Genomic DNA, 18,442 nt, shown 5'->3' with positions numbered 1-18,442 from the left:
TAAGAGTATTTTTTTATATGGAAAGCCAGGACATGTCCAAATTCACAACCCTTCTTTACCTTCCTGAGACTTTAAAACTAACATTGGCTTCTGTTTCTGTAAACTCCAGCTGAGGGTGATGCTTTAGAAACACCAACGAGAGAGTAGCATGAATGCTTCTTTGTCTGTTTCCTATAAAAAACCCAAAACAAAGAAGTTCTGAGTGTGCACTCATTTTGAATGTTGGCCCTACTGTTGCTCCACTGGCTGAATAAAGGCCCTTCCTCCTCACAGCTCTTGATTGTGCTTATGAGAAACCTATACTTTCATCAGGAGGCCATCATTAGAACAGAGCAAGGAAACACTGCATTATTCAAAATCAGGAAAGATGTTCACCAGAGATGCATCCTATCTCCATACCTTTTCAATCTATATGTGGAACAGATTATCTGGGAGGGTGGACTTTATGAGGAGGAATGTGACAACAGGATTGGAGAAAGAGTCATCATTAATCTGCATCATGCAGGTGACACAACCTTGCAAAACTGAGGCGGACCTGAGGCATTTGCTGCAGAAGGGTTATACTCTTCAATAAGGATTGAAGCTCAATGTCAAGAAAACAAAGATTCTCACCACTTGGCCAATTGGCAGCATTATGATAGACAGTAAAGAGACTGAGATTGTTAACAAATTCAGCTTGCTTGGCTCAACAATCAACACTCTCGGTACCAGCAGCCAGGAAATAAAAAAATGAATTACATTGGTCTGCTGTCAAGGACCTCTTCAGAGTACTAAAGAGCAATGATGCCAGTCTAGAGTCTAAGGTGCATCATCCAGGCCATGGTCTTCACAATTACGTACTATACATTAGAAAGCTGGACAATGTCTAAGGATGATAAAAGAAGAATTGATGCCTTTGAGTTGTGGTGCTGGAGAAAAGTACTGAATATATGAACCAGGGACTGCTAGAAGAACAAACAGTTTTGTCCTGGGGAGGGTGAAACCAGGCTGCTTCTTGATGGCAAGGATTTTTAAGTTCTGCCTGACATACTTTGAGCATGTTTCAAGGAGGGACCAGTCCTTGAAGAGGGACATCATGCTTGGAAGGGTGGAGGGACAGCACAAGAGAGGAAGACCCTGGATGAGACAGATTAATTCAGTGACTGGGGTAATTGGGGCATGTGTGTCAGAAACAATGAAGTTGACTCAAGATACAGCAGGGTTCAGATCTATTGTACATAGGGTTGCCATGAGTTGCAAGCAACACGATGGCATGTAATAACAATAACAATCTCACAACACAGGTTTTTTTGGTGACTCTTTCTCTCCCTCAGGTCTGCTCTTTCTGTCAATGAAATGTAGATGTTACTTCCAACTAACAGAGTTGCCTTGTATTTGTTGCTTAACCTTCCTAATCTTCATCTGCCTTTGTAATCTTACTTTTTTACCTTTTCAGTCTTCATGTGCCATTGTTGGTAGATGCTGTCAAGTAGGACTCATAGTGATCCTATGAAAAACGGAATACTTTTCTATCTTGTGCCATCCTCACAATCCTTAACACCCTCAAGCCCATTGCCACAGTCACTATGTCAACCCTCCTGGCTGAGAGGCTGCCTCTCTTTAATCAACCCTCCACCTTCCCAAGCATGATGCCCTTCTCCAAGGAATAATCTCTCCTAGCAACCTGCTCAAAGCGTGAGATGAAGCTTCATCATCTTTGTCTCCAAGAACACTCTGGCTGTACCATCTCCAAGACATATCTGTTTGTTCATTTGGCCGGCTTTGGGATGCTGAGTGCTCTTCTCCAACACCATGACTCGAAGGCATTAATTTTTCTATCATCCTTATTCATTGTCCAGCTCTCAGATGCATAGCAAGTGACTGTGTGTTTCATGTGTAACATACGCAAAGCACTTGGGACCCTACAAGAACTCACTACATTTTATCGATAATCAGACTAGGCAATTCTCAAGTTGGTCGTCTGAAAAACATTAGATAACCCATTAATGGTAACAGTCAACGCTTCCTGGGTTGGTGTCTCAGCAGTGGCTCCTCAGCACAAGATAAAGAAGCCCTGACACCTGAGCAGATTATGTCAACAGAGACTGGACAGCAAACCCTACCTTCCTCTGAACTTTTCCTTGACACCCTCACAATTTCCACGGTGAGGTAAATTATACTCAGGATGTCTAGATTTAGTGGAAAATGTCACAATGAATGAGGAAGGGCCAGATCCATCACTTTCCACCATTGTATGTTCTAGTTTAACATTGTAGTACTACAAGGGCCCAGAAATTTACTGGTAAGGACTGATCCAAGGTTTTGAGGAGCAGTGATACACATTTAAGGACTAAGATGTGCCTGACTCACGCCATGGCCTTAACTTACATACGCATCTGAAAGTTGGACAATGAATAAGGTTGACAGAAGAATCATCAATGGCTTTGGCGTTGTGCTGTTGGAGAATATGAAATAGCTCATCGCTTATCAAAAAAGCAAAAAGTAAGTCTTGGAGAACATGCAGTAAGAGTGCTCCTTAGAGGCTAAAATGGTGAAACTTTGTCTCACATACTTGTGGTATGTTGTCCCAGTCCTTAAGGGAAAAAAAGCAGGCTTGGAAATGTAGAAGGTCAGCGAAAAGAGAGGAAGACCCTCAACAAGATGGACCGATACCTTGACTATATGAATGAGCTCGGGCACATGAAAGATAATGTGGATGGAGCAGGTTTCAGATCCCTTGTTCATAGTCTTAGTCCCTTGTTCAAGAGTCTGAGTAAATTCACTGGTACCAGCAACAATCATTACGCTCAGAGTACACTCCTTACCACTAACGCCAGGGGGCGCTCGTCTCGCCAATCTCGCGGCAGGCGTGCTCGTTTGCGCACGCGTTATTTGCCTTTTTTTTTAGTCTCTCCCGTTCATCCCCACTGTGGACAGATACGTTCGTGCGGCGTCTTTCACGCATTTCTGACGTACAAAGACGGCTGGGAACAGAGCGGAAGTTGTGCGCGACATGTACGTGAATAGCAGTAAGGAGAGGGAAGGAAAAGTGAGCTCGAGGGTGCAACTGCTCTTGTCAATCTCCTGGTGCCGGCGAAACAGGAAGGAGAGGTCACTAACCGGACGGGGCGTGGCTACTACAGGCAGAGGGCGCTGCGATTGGTCCTCGCATGTGGCGACGTCGTCGATTGCTCTTTGCGTGCGCTCTGAGCGCGGAGTTTGGTGAGGATGGGTGGCAGCCGTTTGAATTCAAAAGTGAAGGGTGTGGCGCGGTGATATACGCACAATACCATCTTGAGAGTGTTCGGCTCTGGGAGCGAGCGTATCGGGACTCCGGGGTTCCGCCGCCCTGTTCCCTTCCTTTGCCCTCCCTTTGCGTGTGTGGGACAGAGCTGGACATGGAACTACAGGTAAGTGAAGGCTGTCGAGGTTCTCCTGCCCCGGCCCAAGATCGTGCGCTTTTCTGATCGCGTGGAGACAGTAGCTCCATGGTGCGTGGAATGGAGAGAATGGAAGTGGTAGGGAGCAGCACCTGATAGTTGGAGATGTCTCATTTATTTCATCATCTCTGTGAGTCGGAAGCAACTTGATTCATAGAGGATCTTCTCGCAACTTTTGAGGCTAAATCGCGCGGGAGAAGATTGCTCATCATTCTTCTGCAGAGGGATGGTGCATTTCAGCTGCCTGATGGGTTAGAATCACTTTAGAGGCGCCGCCTTTGTCTAGAATTTCGCTTTTCATCCCCCCCCCCCAATTATTAGCAGTTTGAGTGTTCTGAGCAAATAGTGTGAGGCCAGGTCCCTGCTGTTACTCTTTTGCGTTCCGGTTTGGGATCCCTGCTGCTACTTTAGGATGTAAAGGAGAAAGAGAAAATTGGATAGTCTGGCCTGAGAGGCAGAGGGAATTTTTTTCTACTACTCTTCTGCACTGCACAAGTGCCTCTTCAGTAAACTGTATACTAAAGTTGCCAGAAAAGTGCTTCTGCCTGAATCCTTCCTAACTAATATCTCACAGATTTACCCAAAGTAAAATTTCAATCTGAAAAAGTTATTTGTACCCTAGCAACCAAAGATCAGTGCATGAGCTATGACATTAAAAATCATAGAAGCCTCCTCAGAGTTATTCAATCAAGTACAGAATACTTACTATGCCAGCATGGTTTAACAGGAAAAGACCCTGCCATCATGGTATGAACATTCTTTAGATAGATAAGCAATAAACAGCATAAATAAATTATGTAAATCTCTCCAAAATACTCAGATGTCACTTTGAGGAGTAAGGTGCACCTGATTCAGGCCATGGTCTTTTCAATTACTTGCTATGCATCTTAGAGCTGGACAATAAATAAGAATAAAAGTATTGACGCCATTGAGTTGTGGTGTTGGAGAAGAGTACTAACTATCCCATGAACTGCCAAAAGAATGATCAGATATTTCTAGGAAAGGGTGCAGCTGGAGTGCTCCTTGGAGGCAAGGATGAAAAAGCTTCATATCTCTTTGGTTATTTGCTGGGAAAGGCTATTCCTTGTGAAAGGAGATCATACTTGGAAGAATGGAGGATCAGTAAAAAGAGGAAAACCCCATGGAGATGGACTGACATGGTGATTTCAGCAATGGGCTCAAGGGTATCAGAGATGGAGACCATGGCACAGGATAGGATGGGATTCAGGTGTGTTGTTCATAGGGTCGCTGTGAGTTGTACTCTATTCGTCAGCACCTAACAACAACAACAGCTCTTGGTGGGGGTGATAAGTGTTATGGAGGAAAGAAAAATGTTCAACAGTTTAAAAAACCAGAAGAATGGGGGCCATCTGACTAGATGGATTTATTAAATAGGATGATATAGTAAGATCTATGGAAGAAGTGAGAGTTGAGTAAAGACTTGAAGGAGGTGAGTGAAGAAGCTAGGCAGGTAGATAGATATTGAGGATAGAGGAAAGACTTGAAGGAGGTGAGTGAAGAAGCTAGGCAGGTAGATAGATATTGAGGATAGAGGAAATGTACTAGAATTCTAAAGTATAAGGCCACTGGAACTAGAATGAATAAAGGGAAAGGTTGTGGGAAGAAGTCAGGTACTAGGGAATGGGGTTACTGATCATGTGGATTCTTTTTGGGACCGCCAGAAAGACTTTATGTGAGATGAATTAGATAGTTTTTGTGAGGCGAGACATAACCTGTTATGCATTTTGAGATTAAAGAACTGTTGGGAATGTGGTGTTTACCAGACTCGTACTGTTGGTATTTTGTTATGGGAAGCTGTTTTGTACATTGTTTATAAGTACCTTTGATTTCTACTCATTAGATGACTGCAGAATGCTCCCCACTAGTGATGAGAAGAAAAATGCCTTCAGATATTAAATGTCTCCTTGGGAGAATATGTAAAATTGCCCCTGTATCCTGTTGCTAACTTGAATTATAATCTGTTAACTTCCCTAATAAGCTCCACCGTTGTTGTGTGCTGTTGAGTCAGAACCAGCTCATAGCTGACCCTCCAGTGTGTTTTTAGTGGCAGTTATCACATGGGAGGGTTGCCCATCCTTCTGTGGAGCAGCTGGTGGATTTTAACCCTGTGTCTTTGGGATTGCTGCATAGCTTCTCACCACTGGACCACCAGAGCTCCCTAATAAGCTCCATAATCGTGAGTGTTTCTATGAGATCTGTGTAGCTATTGCACTGAATTTTGCACCCAGTAGAACAGTGGGACTGTTACTGGAATTAGTAGAAATAGGTGAGTGAACATGGGTAGCGAGGGAATTGGTTTTGTTGTAGATGCTGTTGATGGGGGTAGTTCTCCTTTAGAGAGTTAGCAGAAGTCAGAGGAGGCTGTCCTTATACCACTCTTGATCTTTATACAACAGGAGAGACACAGAAAACAAAGTATACAAAAACTTGCACTATATCTTGTCTAGGTGTCTGAGGCCAATGATTGAATCCTGGTCTAAATGGCTCAGTCTTGTCAAAGTTTCAGAGATAGCTTTCAGAGATATGTCATTACTGAAGGAGTAAATTCTGTGCTATAGATAGATTGCAGGGTAGATAGGCAAACATCAAAAAAAGGGTTTCACCTTGATAAGAAAGCTTCTCAGTTTACTCTGCTGAATTAAGAGAAAAACTTTTTTGTGAATTTTTAAAAAAATTTTATTATTTGTGTGTATGTGTGTACCGCCAAATTGGATCTGACAGGTAGAGGAGGTGATTGCCCCTCCTTCTGCAGCAGAGCATCTGGTGGATTTGAACCATGTGCCTCTGGGATTGCAATGCAGCTTCTTGCCACTAGGCCACCATAGCTCCCTAAGAGTATCTTTTTTTTTAATTTATTTGATTTTATTTGAGAAAAACTTTTAAAAATACAGAAAAGAATGTTAGTTTGAAGTTGTTGTTAGGTGCTGTCATGTGCATTATGACTCAGTGATTCTGTGAATGAGAGATATGAAATCTGCCCTATTATGCTCAAATCTTAGGATCTCTGACCTACTTGAGCCGACTGTCACAAGATATTGTCAGTTCATCTCATTGAGGGCATTCTTCTCTTTCACTGATCATTTACCTTTCACAGCATGATAGCTTTTTCCAAAGACTTGCCCCCTCTTGACAATACTGAAAGTTTGTGAGGTGAAGTTTTACAGTCTTCTGAGGATCATTCTGGTTGTACTTCCTCTAAGACAGAGTTGTTTGTTCTTTCTGGCAGTCCATGAGATAGTATTTTTCTCCAATACAACAATTCAAAGACATTGATTCTTCTTCAGTCTTCATTGTCCAAACTTCAGTTTCATAGGAGGTAACTGAGAATACTATGGATTGAATCAGTTGTACTTTAGTTTTCAAGCTGACATCCTTGTTCTTTAGCACTTTAAAGAGATCCCTGACAGCAGTTTCCTCAGTGCAACAAATCTTTCTCTTCATTGTGGATCCAAGTAAAATGAAATTGTTGGCATCTTTAGTCTTTTCGCCATCTATTATGATGTTGCTTAATTGTTGGCCCACTGGTGAGGATTTTTGTTTTCTTGATGCTAATATTCACTGTCCAACTTTAAGATCATAGGAAGCAGTTAGAAATACCATAATTTGAACCAGCCTCACCTTAAACTGATATCCTTGTTTTTTAGTCATTTGGAGAGGTCCTTGACAGCAGGTTTTTTCCACAGTGAACACACACATTTTTGATTTCTTGACTGCTGTTACCATGAGTTTTTTTAAGATAGCAAGAAATAATAGCATATATTGTGTACTGAGAGGAATGACCAGTAGAGAGAGAAAAGTCACTAGTGTAGAGAAGGCTAGACTTTATGAGTAGGTGATGGGAAGGTGAGATTTGATAAACAAATAACTGCCTTGGGACAAAGGTCATCTTGTAGTAGATTTAGGAATGGCTGGATTAATTTTTTTTAAAGAAAATAAAAGGTTAATCAAAATAACTATGAGATATCATCTCACCCCATTCAGAATAGCAAAATTTAACAGAACAGCAAGCAACAAATGCTGGTGAGGTTGTGGAGAAACTGGAACTCTTATTCACTGTTGGAAGTGTAAAATGGTGCAACCACTGTAGGGCACTTTCTCAAAAAGTTGCAAATAGAGATACCATTTGACCCAGCAATTCCACTACTGGGATTGCATCCCAAAGAGACCATAACTGACATCCAAGCAGATATATATATGCACACCCATGTTTATTGCGGCTTTGTTCACAATAGCAAGGAGTTGGAAACAACCCAGGTGCCCATCAACAAACGAATGGCTAGAGAAGCTGTGGTATATCCACACAATGGAATACTAAGCTGCATTGAAAAACAAGGAACTCATGCAATATTATTCAAAATGGGTAACCCTGGAGGACATTATGCTGAGTGAAATATCTCAGTTGCAAAAGGACAAATACTGCATGGTGCCAGTGCTATAAAATGGGACTGATATCAGGGTTGGGGTAAGACTGAGAAAAACTGGATAAATTGCGTATACTGCACTGAAACAGATGAGGGAAAGAATAATTTAAAAGCAATGTATGATAAGAGTATTATGGTTATCACAAGAATCCACAATTAAGGTTGCATAGTGGAGTGTACTTGGGGCGGTGGAAGGGGTGCGGAGGGATTGTATATCAAAGAAAGAATTTTACTTTTCAAAGAGAGGTGCAAACTGGGGTTGGGGGGTGCAGGGGAGAGGGCTGGGCAGGGAGAAAAGTGCAACAATGAATGAATGGAAATCCGAAATCTCTGTAAATGTTCATTAAAATTATTAAAATAAGAAAAAATAAAAGGTTAAAGGTTTATGTTTCTTACTGTGTGTAAAATTGGAGGTCACTGTATTTAGTTTTAAAGCAGGTCTAGTGTCCTAGTCTGTCTATACAGAGCTGCACCACTCTCCCAAAGGCTGTACTTCTCTGGGGTTCAATTCACCATTGGCTCTGAGGGATGGGCAGTGCCTCCTCATGTCAGCCCAGTGGAGGGGTCAGCTATGAGTTGATTTTGATTCTGACTTGATGGCAATGTAGGGTTTTTGTTTTGAGTGTCTTAAGTCTATGAAGAAAAAAAATACATACTGCACTCTCTGAAATTATCTTGAATAAAATGCTGATCACACTTGCTGAATGCCACTTAAATTCAGAGGTGGAGAAAAGTCTGTAGTATATTTAGTTTCTGACCTTTTAGTACTCACAGAAAACTTTGCTTTTCATGCTACATTTGATTAAACAAAGTATTTTTAGCCCTTTTTTAACTTTTAATTTGCATGGAAGCCAATGATTTAGATGTATCACAACATATTTAAGTATTCCTTTTAAAATGGGAAAACATTTCTTCTAAACTACATTGAGCCCTCATATACAGCAGACAATTCAATCTATATAGTGATCAAATAATTCATGAAGCCTGACTATGAAGAAGAATGTGATATCAGAACTGGAGGAAGATTCATCAACAACTTGCTTTATGCAGATGACATAACTTTGCTTGCTCAAAGTAAACAGGATATGAAATGCTTGCTGCAGAAGATCAAGGAATACATTTCAACATCAAGAAAACAAAGATCCTCACTTCCTTGACTTCTGAAGGTTGGACAGTGAATGACAGAAGAATCAATGCCTTTGAATTGTGGTATTGGAGAAGAGTACTGAATATCTCATGGACTGAAAAGAAACAAACATCTGTCTTGGAGAAAAATGCAAGCAGGGTGTTCCTTCAGAAGCAAAGATGGTGAAATTTTATTTCATGTATTGTGGGCATGTTGTTAGGGGGTGCCAGCCATGGGGAAAAGCTGTCATACTGGGAGAAGTGGAGAGTCAGAAAGAGAGGAAGACCCTCAGTTAGATGGATTGACAGTGACTATGACTGTGGGCTCAAGCATATCAGAGTTTGTGAAGTTGGTACCGGCAGGATAGGGCAAGATTCAAATCTGTTATTTATAGGGTTGCTATGAGTCAGGGGCAACCACAACAATAAAAGTTCACCATACTTACTCAGTCTGTGTGACGAGCAAATAATCTGAAAAGCTGGACTTTATAAAGGAGAACATGGATTTATGACTGGAGGAAAATTCACTAACAGCCTAAAATATGCAGATAAAACAACTTTGCTGATAATGAAGACTTGAAAGCCTTATTGATGATGAAAAACTACAGCCTTAAGTATGGCTTACTCCTCAACATAAAATTCTCAGAACTGAACTAGTAGGCAATATCATAATAAATGGAGAAAAGACTAACTTTGTCAAGGATTTAATTTTGTGTGTATCCACGATCAGCACCCATGGAAGTTGCAGTCAGGAGATCAAATGATGTATTGCATTTGAGAAATAAGCTGCAAAAGACCCATTTAAAGTGCTAAAGAGCAAGGATGCAATTTTGAGGATTAAGGTGTGCCTGACCCAAACTGGTTTTTTCATTCAAACTCCTTGTACACACTGGAAAGCTAGACAGTAAATGAGGAGGAATGAAAAACTGATACATATGAATAATGATGCTGGTGAATAATACTGAATGGACAGCCAGAATAATAAACTTTTTTTAGAATCTGGAATGGAGACACTTCATCTCATATACTTTGGATATGTTATTAAGAGGGATTAGTCATGCTTGGTAAAGTAGAAAGTTAGTGAAAAAGAGGAAGACCTTCAATGAAATAGATTAACACAGATAGGATTAAACAGATCATCCACTGCGTGGATGACACAGGACTGGTTGTTGTTTCATCTCTTGTGCATAGTGTTGCTGTGAGTTGGAACTGACTTAACAGAACCAAACAACATTATTTTTTATAATAGGCCCTTTTATATATATTTTTACATGCTTCTCTCCATAGCATGAAGGCATAAAGTCTAAATCCTCTAGCAAGGCATCAGAACCCTAAAAGGCAACATGTCCAACAATTAAAAATAGAGTCTCTGGAACAAGAATGTCTAGATTTTAACCTTGGCTCTGCCTTTTACTAGCTCATGACTTGTGTTATACAGATGGCACAACCTGGCTTGCTGAAATAGAGGAGGTTTGCTGCAGAAGGTCAAGGACTGTAGTCTTCAGTATGGATTGAAGCTCAACATCAAGTAGTTTGTCTTCCAGTAGGCCTACTGGCGGCATCACAGGAGATGGAGAAGAGATTGAGGTTGTTAATTTTAGTTTGCTCTGCAGCACAATCAGCACTCTTGGCATCAGCAGTCAGAAAATCAAAAGATGAATTGCATTGGGGAAGTCTGGTGTCAGAGGCCTCTCCAAAGTGCTGAAGAGAAATTATGCCAGTCTAGAGGCTAAAGTGCATCTGATCCAGGCCATGGTCTTCACAGTTACTTGCTATGCATCAGATAGCTGGACAATGACTAAGGACTATAAAAGAAGAACTGAGGTCTTTGAGTTGTGGTGCTGGAGAAAAATATTGAACATAGGATGGACCACCAAGAGAACAAACAGGTCCATCTTGGAGAGGATGAAACCAAGTTTCTGCTTGGAGGCAAGGATTTTGAGGCTCCATCTCATATACTTTGGGTACATGGCCAGAAGAGACCAGTCCTTGAAGAAGGACATGATTCTTGGAGGGGTGGAGGGACAGCACAGGAGGAAGACTTTGGATGAGATGGATTGACATAGTAACTGGGGTAATGGGGATGGATGTGTTCGAGACAGTGAGACTGGCTCAGAATAGGACAGACCTACTGTACACAGGGTCGCCATGAGTCCCAGACAACTCAGCAGCACATAACAACAACATTCTCTTACCGGGGCTAATAACAGCACCTCTTTGGTGGGCTAAGACACTCTGGTGGCATGGTGCTTTACATGTTTCACTCCTAACCCAAAGGTCAGCAGCTCAAATCCCCTAGCTGCTTCATGAGAGATTGATGGCCTTGCTATTATGGATCAAAACTGAAAGACAGTGGTGGGTTGGCTGCTATGCAAATTAAGAATTTTGATAGCAGCTGTATTAATTCCTAGAGTATCTGTAACAGTATACACAAACTGGGTGGCTTAAAACAATAGAAATTTACTGTCACTTTTTCAGGCTGTCAGTCCATACTTAGAGTGTCTCCAAGGCCGTGGTCTAGTGGGTAAGGAGTTGTGCTGTCAACCCAAAGGCAGGCAGTTTAAATCCATCTACTTCTCTGCAGTGGAACGATGAGCAGTCCAGTCACTTGCTGTGCGATTTACAGCCTCTGAAAACCTGCTGGAGGATCAACTATATGTCTGTTCCAACTTGAGGGCAATGAGTTGATTTTCAGGGCTATGCTTTCTTTGAAGGCTCCAGGGATAAGTCCTTCCTTCCTTCCTTCTTCCCAGCCCTGAGATTCCTGGTAGTCTTTGACTGGTGGCAACAGAAGTAACTCCACTATCTTCTTTTCTCCACAGGGCTGTCCTTTGTTTTTTTCCCTCTGTTTATAAGGGCACCAGTCATACTAGATTAGTACTTTTTTACCCTTTTCTATTATGATCTTTTGTTTACTGATAATATCTTCAAAGGCCCCATTTTAAAGTGCAATTAAATTTACAGGTGTTACAGATTAGGAGTTTAGCATATCTTTTTCAGGATATAATTCAACCTAAGCTATTACACTGGTAAGCATTTAAAACAGGGCTCAGTATATGTTAGCAGTTCCGCACAACCAGTCTTCAGCCTAACTGAAACTCTCTTGAGAGTCTCAATTGTAGCTAAAAGAATCTTATAGGTTTAGTCACCATACAATATACTACATGTTTGAGTTTTTACCTTATACAAGGAGTCCTCATTCCTTTAAATTTAAGTACTGCCCTTAAAGCCTAACATTTATTCAAGTTTTCCCTTGTAGATTACTGCCACATTTGTTATGCTTGACTTCTTATGTTATTTGGTTGGCATATGAAATTTGTTGGTGATGTTTACGATTGAGGTTTAGGCCATAATGGGGAGTTCTTGGGACATCTGTGCTTCAGAAAATTGAATTAAAGGCTTCTCTTTTCTCAGCAGAGGCGTCCCCTGTTGGAAGTGAAAGAAAACAAGGCTTCTCACCTGCCTCTCTCAGCAAGCAGGCTCAAGAGGAAGCTTGACCAGGTAGAGAATGACTTAATGGAGCCTGAGAAGGTGAGTTCGTTTTGAGGACTGCACACGTATTTGTGTGTTTGTGTGTATAAACCAACAAGGAAGGTAGAGTGATTGGGATCCCATTCTTGTCTTCCCCTAGAAACGGATACGAAACCTGGATACGAAACCAGTGACCAGAATTACCACATCTCGCACCAGAGCACCACGTCACTCTACGGTGCCACAGACACAAGGCCAGACTGCAGGTGGGTGCTAAGGTTGGACAGATACCAATGACCCAGATATCTAGTGCTTCCCAACTTCATTCATTTTTTTCAGTTTAGTTATTTTGAATAGGTAACACATTTAGCATAATTGAAAAGGCACAAAGTTTATTACATAGTGAAAAGTCTTATTACACATATTTAAGCAAATAAGGACAAACTCCTTCACCTTTGTGGTGGTGTGTTTTGTTTTTAGGAGGTTTTTTTAGCACAACTGGTAACATAATTTACATAGGGTTGTGCTCTTCTGCTTTTTTGTTCATCTTGATCCAACTACTGGTACACAAATAGGACATTAGAAATTGGCCAGACTTCAGGAAGGAGGATGATCCTCAGAAATGGCAGTACTTCTGTTCCAAGCGTGGCCAGTACATATGCTACCCTGAGAATGACTGTTTTATTTTTTCCCCCTCTCTTGTCTACTAACAGCTCAGAAAGTTCCCAAGAAAACAGCACCTCAGTACTCTACTTCCATTGCCACAGGTAATAAGTGAGTCTTAACAGCTAGGGCTAAAAGGGGATTTGGGGAATATGTCAGGGTGAATGATGGAATTAAAAGGACACTGGTCTTATGATTCCTTATGTCAACTCCCTAATTCCCTAGGGTCAAAGGGCAAGAAGCCAGTCTCTGCTGTTTCTACCCAGAAGCCTGATAGTAAGTGATAAACGTAACTATTGGGTAAGAGGCTGGGCCCCTAAGATAGGGAAAAGTTGATGGTGAGTACTTTGAAAAAGCCTTTTGGTCATTTTCTTATTTGGACAGAAGGAGACAGATGTAGAATTAGGGAGCTCTATATGCTACAAAGACTTTGTCCTTTTTCACTGACCTTTGTTTTTTTCCACACCCATCTTAGCATCAGCTGTTTCTCCCACAGCGGGAGGGAAGAAATTCAGCAAACGTCCTGCCTGGGACTTAAAGGGTCGTTTAGGTGACCTTACTGTAGAGCTTAAACGCTACCGTGAGAGAACTCAAACATTGGACCAGGAGAACCAGCAACTGCGGGCCCAGCTCAAAGAAGCTAACCAACAGGTCCAGGCCCTGGGGGAAAAACGGAAGACACTGGAAGAGGAGTTAACCAAGGTACAAGCCCAAGCAGAGCAAGGCCAACAAGAGTTGGAGAACCTGAGTACCCGTGTCATGGAGCTGGAAGAACGGCTAGGCACACAGGAGGGCTTGGTTCAGGAGCTCCAGAAAGAACAGTTGGAATTGCAGGAGGAGCGGAGGGGACTAACTCTGCGGCTGGAAGAGCAGGAGGTAAGAGCTGGCTAGATTCTCACCAAATACCAGCCCTCTTTTTCTGAAAGAGCAGGTGTACCATACATCTTTCTCCCTATCCTCTTTCTGCTCCCCCACCTCCAGCCCCGGTCCCCCGAAGCCTCTTTGGTCTCAGAATCTCTGACCAGATTATCTCCAGCAGTACACCTGTGTCTTCTGGACATGTTATTCCTAGTTCCACATCCCGCTTTCTTTCTTTAGGTCCATATCTTGATTAAAAGTCCCATGATACTTTTCCCTTCACTATGACCATTTGCCTCTTTCTAGAATGTTTTTTCTCAGTTCTGTCTTTCTCTTGATTTGTTCCTTTACTTTTGGTTCTCCATTTAGATATCTGTTTGTGCCCCTCCTCGATATTGTTCTGGCAGTCCCTATCCTATAGTGTGTTCGTGTTTTTTATCCTCTTTCTTCACCAGATGGAGTTCCTTGGAGATAGGGACTCTACTTTTACCCCACTTTGACCCCATGACTTGCACTTATTCTTGGTTTTAATCTTACCCTTTCCATCTGTTCTGCTTTGAGCAGAGAAGGTTGCAGGCATCGGAAATGGCTCTGTCAAGCAGCCAGGCAGAGGTGACATCTCTGCGCCAGGAAACTGCAGCCCAGGCGGCTTTACTGGCTGAGCGAGGAGAACGTCTTCATGGGCTAGAGATGGAGCGCCGGCGACTTCACAATCAGCTACAAGAACTCAAGGGCAATATCCGTGTATTTTGCCGGGTTCGCCCGGTACTTCCAGGAGAACCCAGCCCGTCCCCTGGCCTCCTCCTCTTTCCTGCTGGTCCTGGTGGGCCTTCAGATCCTCCAACACGCCTCAGCCTCTCCCGGTCTGATGAACGGCGTGGAACACTGAATGGGGCACCAGCCCCCTGTACCCGCCACGAGTTTTCCTTTGACCGGGTATTCCCACCAGAAAGTGGACAAGAAGAAGTATTTGAAGAAATTGCCATGCTTGTCCAGTCAGCCCTGGATGGCTACCCAGTATGCATCTTTGCTTATGGCCAGACAGGCAGTGGCAAGACCTTCACCATGGAGGGTGGGCATGGGGGAGACCCTCAGGAAGAAGGGCTGATCCCCCGGGCTCTACGACACCTCTTCTCTATGACCCAGGAGCTACGTGAACAAGGCTGGACATACAGCTTTGTGGCAAGCTATGTAGAGATTTACAATGAAACTGTCCGAGACCTGCTGGCCATTGGTACCCGGAAAGGCCAGGCGGGTGAGTGCAAGATTCGCCGGGCTGGGCCAGGGAGTGAAGCACTTACCGTCAGCAATGCTCGATACGTCCCTGTCTCCTGTGAGAAAGAGGTAGGACTCCATTGACACTGGGACTGGGAAAAGATGAAGGAGTCAGAAAGGTAACACAGAGGAGGTAGGTGAATAACAGGAGAAAGGATGAGGCCATGAGAAAAGGTGGCCGTATCATTTTGGCTGGTGGGTTTTTTATTTACTTCAGTAAAACCTGAGAGGAGTGCAGAACTGCTGAAACAGGAAGGGCTTTGGCCTCCTGCTTGTTGCATCTACTACTCCCCTTGCTCAATTCACTTTAGTCATATTCTCTTCATAGATATTCTTCAACTCACTAGTCAACACTCCTACACTCCTATCTCATGGCTTTGCACTTGCTGTCTGTCTTCTTTGCCTGGATGCTTCTCTCCTCAACAGCTCATTCCTTTCAGTTCTTAGGACAGCAGGCTATCTAATCCTCTTTTCTAAAGCTGCAACCCCATCATAGCCCCATACAATCCTGATTTGATTTATTCCTTAGCATTGTATCCTGCATTTTACTTACGTTGCTTCCTCATTTGCTAGAAAGTAAGCACAGGTGACTCTCATTCTTTGCCATACCTGACACTGCTATACAGTGATTCTATCGGTGTTGTCCCCTTCTCCCCAATCACAGGTAGAGGCTTTGCTCCATCTGGCCCATCAGAACCGTGCGGTAGCTTGCACAGCTCACAATGAGAGATCATCACGCAGCCATAGTGTGTTCCAGCTGCAGATCACTGGGGAGCACACTAGCCGCGGTCTGCAATGTGTGGCCCCCCTCAACCTGGTAGACCTAGCTGGGAGTGAGCGGCTGGACCCCAGCTTAGCCCTCGGTACTGAGGATCGGGAACGACTTCGGGAAACTCAAGCCATTAACAGCAGCCTGTCTACTCTGGGGCTGGTCATCATGGCCCTAAGCAACAAGGTGGAAATGTAGGGGCTGGGGCAAGCAGGACCTAGGGGTGGGTTAGGTCTAAACTTTTCTCAGTTTCAACCACCTGTTCCTCCTCAACCCTCTAGGAATCCCATGTGCCCTACAGGAACAGCAAGCTCACCTACCTGCTACAGAATTCCCTGGGAGGCAGTGCTAAGATGTAAGTGAAAGGAACAGATAAATGGAATAGGGTAGGAACTGAGATGGGACAGATGTTCAGGTTTGGGAAAGGGGAAGCATGGAGACATCGTCCAGGCTGTGCCTCAGCCACTAATTCTGGAGTTTGGCTCCATTTTGTTTTTCCACAGGCTTATGTTTGTGAACATTTCACCCCTAGAAGAAAACATCTCTGAGTCACTCAACTCCCTACGTTTTGCCTCCAAGGTGCGATTACCACCCAGGCTTCTCCATTTCTATACCTTCTGTCCTGGAAGAGAAGGGACTGAGGTTGTGGGTGGGCAGTATGTTCATTCAGAAATTAACCTTTTTTCCAACCAGATAGCTAGGGTAATACCTGAATCCATTTTTAAATAATGGCTTTTATCTTTCCCTCCCATATATACATAAACCTTTTGTTCTGATTAATGGTACAGTTCCATTAACACACAGAGTTGATCTGTACTATTAGTACTCCACTGTGTGGATGCACCAAAATTTATCCACTAGTTCCCTCTGCTGGACACTTCGCTTTATTCGGTTCTTTTCACTATTAGACTTTGTCACTGAGTTGATTTGGATTCACAGAGATGTTCCATCAGGTTTCTGTAAAGAAATCTTTTTTTTTTTAAATTTTTATTTTATTATTTTCTCTGTGTGTGTACCTCAAATTGGATCTGACTGGTACAGGAGGAGATTGCCCCTCCTTCTCCGGCAGAGCATCTGGTGGATTCGAACCACGTATCTCTGGGATTGCAGTGCAGCTTCTTGCCATTAGGCCACCAGAGCTCCCCTAGGTTTCTGTGAATAAATCTTTTTTTTTTTAAGTTTTTTGTGTAAATAAATCTTAATGGGAGGAGACTGTTCATCTTTCTCCCTAGGAGCTGCTGGTGGATTTGAACCTCGAAGATATTTTTAATCATTTGGTTCGCAGCACATGATACAGACTACTGCCCTTAGAGCTCAGAGCACCTTTCTATTACACACACTGTTTAATCGTGTGTGTGTGTGTGTGTGTGTGTGTGTGTGTGTACACATCTATAGTTTGTGGGTTTTTTTTTAGTTATGGCGAGATTCCTAGAGGTGAGATTACAGGATCAAACGAAACATTAATTTTGTAGACCATTACAAACTCCAATGTGAATTTAGGTTCCAAACCTCATGACGATCTTTTGGTGGCTTTGAGTTCTAAAGGAGACTTCTGCTTCCTCCACCAATGAAGTGTCACTAGTGGGCTCTGAAGAACTAAGCAGAATTGGAACCTAGAGCTCCTATTTCAGAATTCTCTGAGGGCTGTTCCTAGAACTGAAGGAGTATGAAGGGATCTCAGGAAAAATGCATTTTTTGGTTACTCTGTAAACGTTTTTTATAACTATCTGTCCACAGGTGAACCAATGTGTTATTGGTACTGCCCAGGCCAACAGGAAATGAAGATAGACCCAGATCCTATGGTGTTCTGTCCATGTGTGTTTGGGGAATGGGGTTGCTGAGGGACTGCCCCCCCCCAGGAGTGGGGGTGTGAAGAACTCTGTACCTAGGTCTATGAAATATTTTTTTTCTTAAATAAAGGTATTAGCAAAGGAGGAAGTTGCTTTTCATGTTTAAAGATGTGGATCTTGCACTCTGCCAAGTATTGTGGGATGAGGGCTGCAGTTCTTCTCTTGGGTCTGAGGGGGCCTCCAGTTTTTGTGGTTCTGGAACCTGTGTGACCCATTTCCCTCTCGCCCAGTGTTCCTTTGCTACACACATGACAGATGCCTACGATATCTGACCCTCCAGCGGGCTGTAAATCACACGGGAGAAGACTGCCCACTTTCCCTCACAATCCACAAACTCACAGAATCTGGTTTCTTCCTGACTGGTCAGCAGCCATCCCAGCATCGGACAGGAAGTGCGACTGGGAATCAAGGGGCGGGGACTAGCGTGCAGTCGGCAAATTACTGGCTTTTCCCGCCCTTTTCTGTACCTTCCTGTTCAAATTGCCCAGATTCTGCCCTGTCGCCGCTCATTGGCCAGGTCTCGGTGACGTCATTAGTATCTTCTTGTCCTTGTCTTAGCCCTCGAAGCCC

General features: G+C 43.1%; 1 protein-coding gene across 1 annotated transcript; it reads left to right on the top strand.

Annotated features, from left to right (window-relative positions):
* Window positions 1-2,992: 2,992 nt before the first annotated feature.
* Window positions 2,993-17,804, top strand: KIFC1 (kinesin family member C1). The gene is made up of 12 exons (XM_006882193.1): window positions 2,993-3,028; window positions 3,123-3,389; window positions 12,404-12,517; window positions 12,618-12,723; window positions 13,171-13,224; window positions 13,346-13,396; window positions 13,617-13,996; window positions 14,543-15,322; window positions 15,918-16,208; window positions 16,304-16,377; window positions 16,526-16,601; window positions 17,760-17,804. The coding sequence occupies exons 1-12, from the start codon at window positions 2,993-2,995 to the stop codon at window positions 17,802-17,804; spliced, it is 2,274 nt and encodes a 757-aa protein (XP_006882255.1).
* Window positions 17,805-18,442: the final 638 nt, after the last annotated feature.

The sequence above is a fragment of the Elephantulus edwardii genome, unplaced genomic scaffold, assembly GCF_000299155.1.
Source record: "Elephantulus edwardii isolate Elephantulus edwardi_28Jun2011 unplaced genomic scaffold, EleEdw1.0 scaffold00017, whole genome shotgun sequence".
Lineage (NCBI taxonomy): Eukaryota > Metazoa > Chordata > Mammalia > Macroscelidea > Macroscelididae > Elephantulus > Elephantulus edwardii.
This window is presented reverse-complemented; position numbering and strand designations above follow the sequence as displayed.

Bases quoted from the DNA above. Each gene is read 5' to 3' on its own strand.
- KIFC1 (XM_006882193.1), top strand. From the start codon at position 2,993: ATGTACGTGAATAGCAGTAAGGAGAGGGAAGGAAAA. The intron at 12,724-13,170 runs GTGGGTGCTAAG...GTCTACTAACAG, and splicing joins GACACAAGGCCAGACTGCAG to CTCAGAAAGTTCCCAAGAAA. The intron at 16,602-17,759 runs GTGCGATTACCA...ATCTGTCCACAG, and splicing joins CCCTACGTTTTGCCTCCAAG to GTGAACCAATGTGTTATTGG.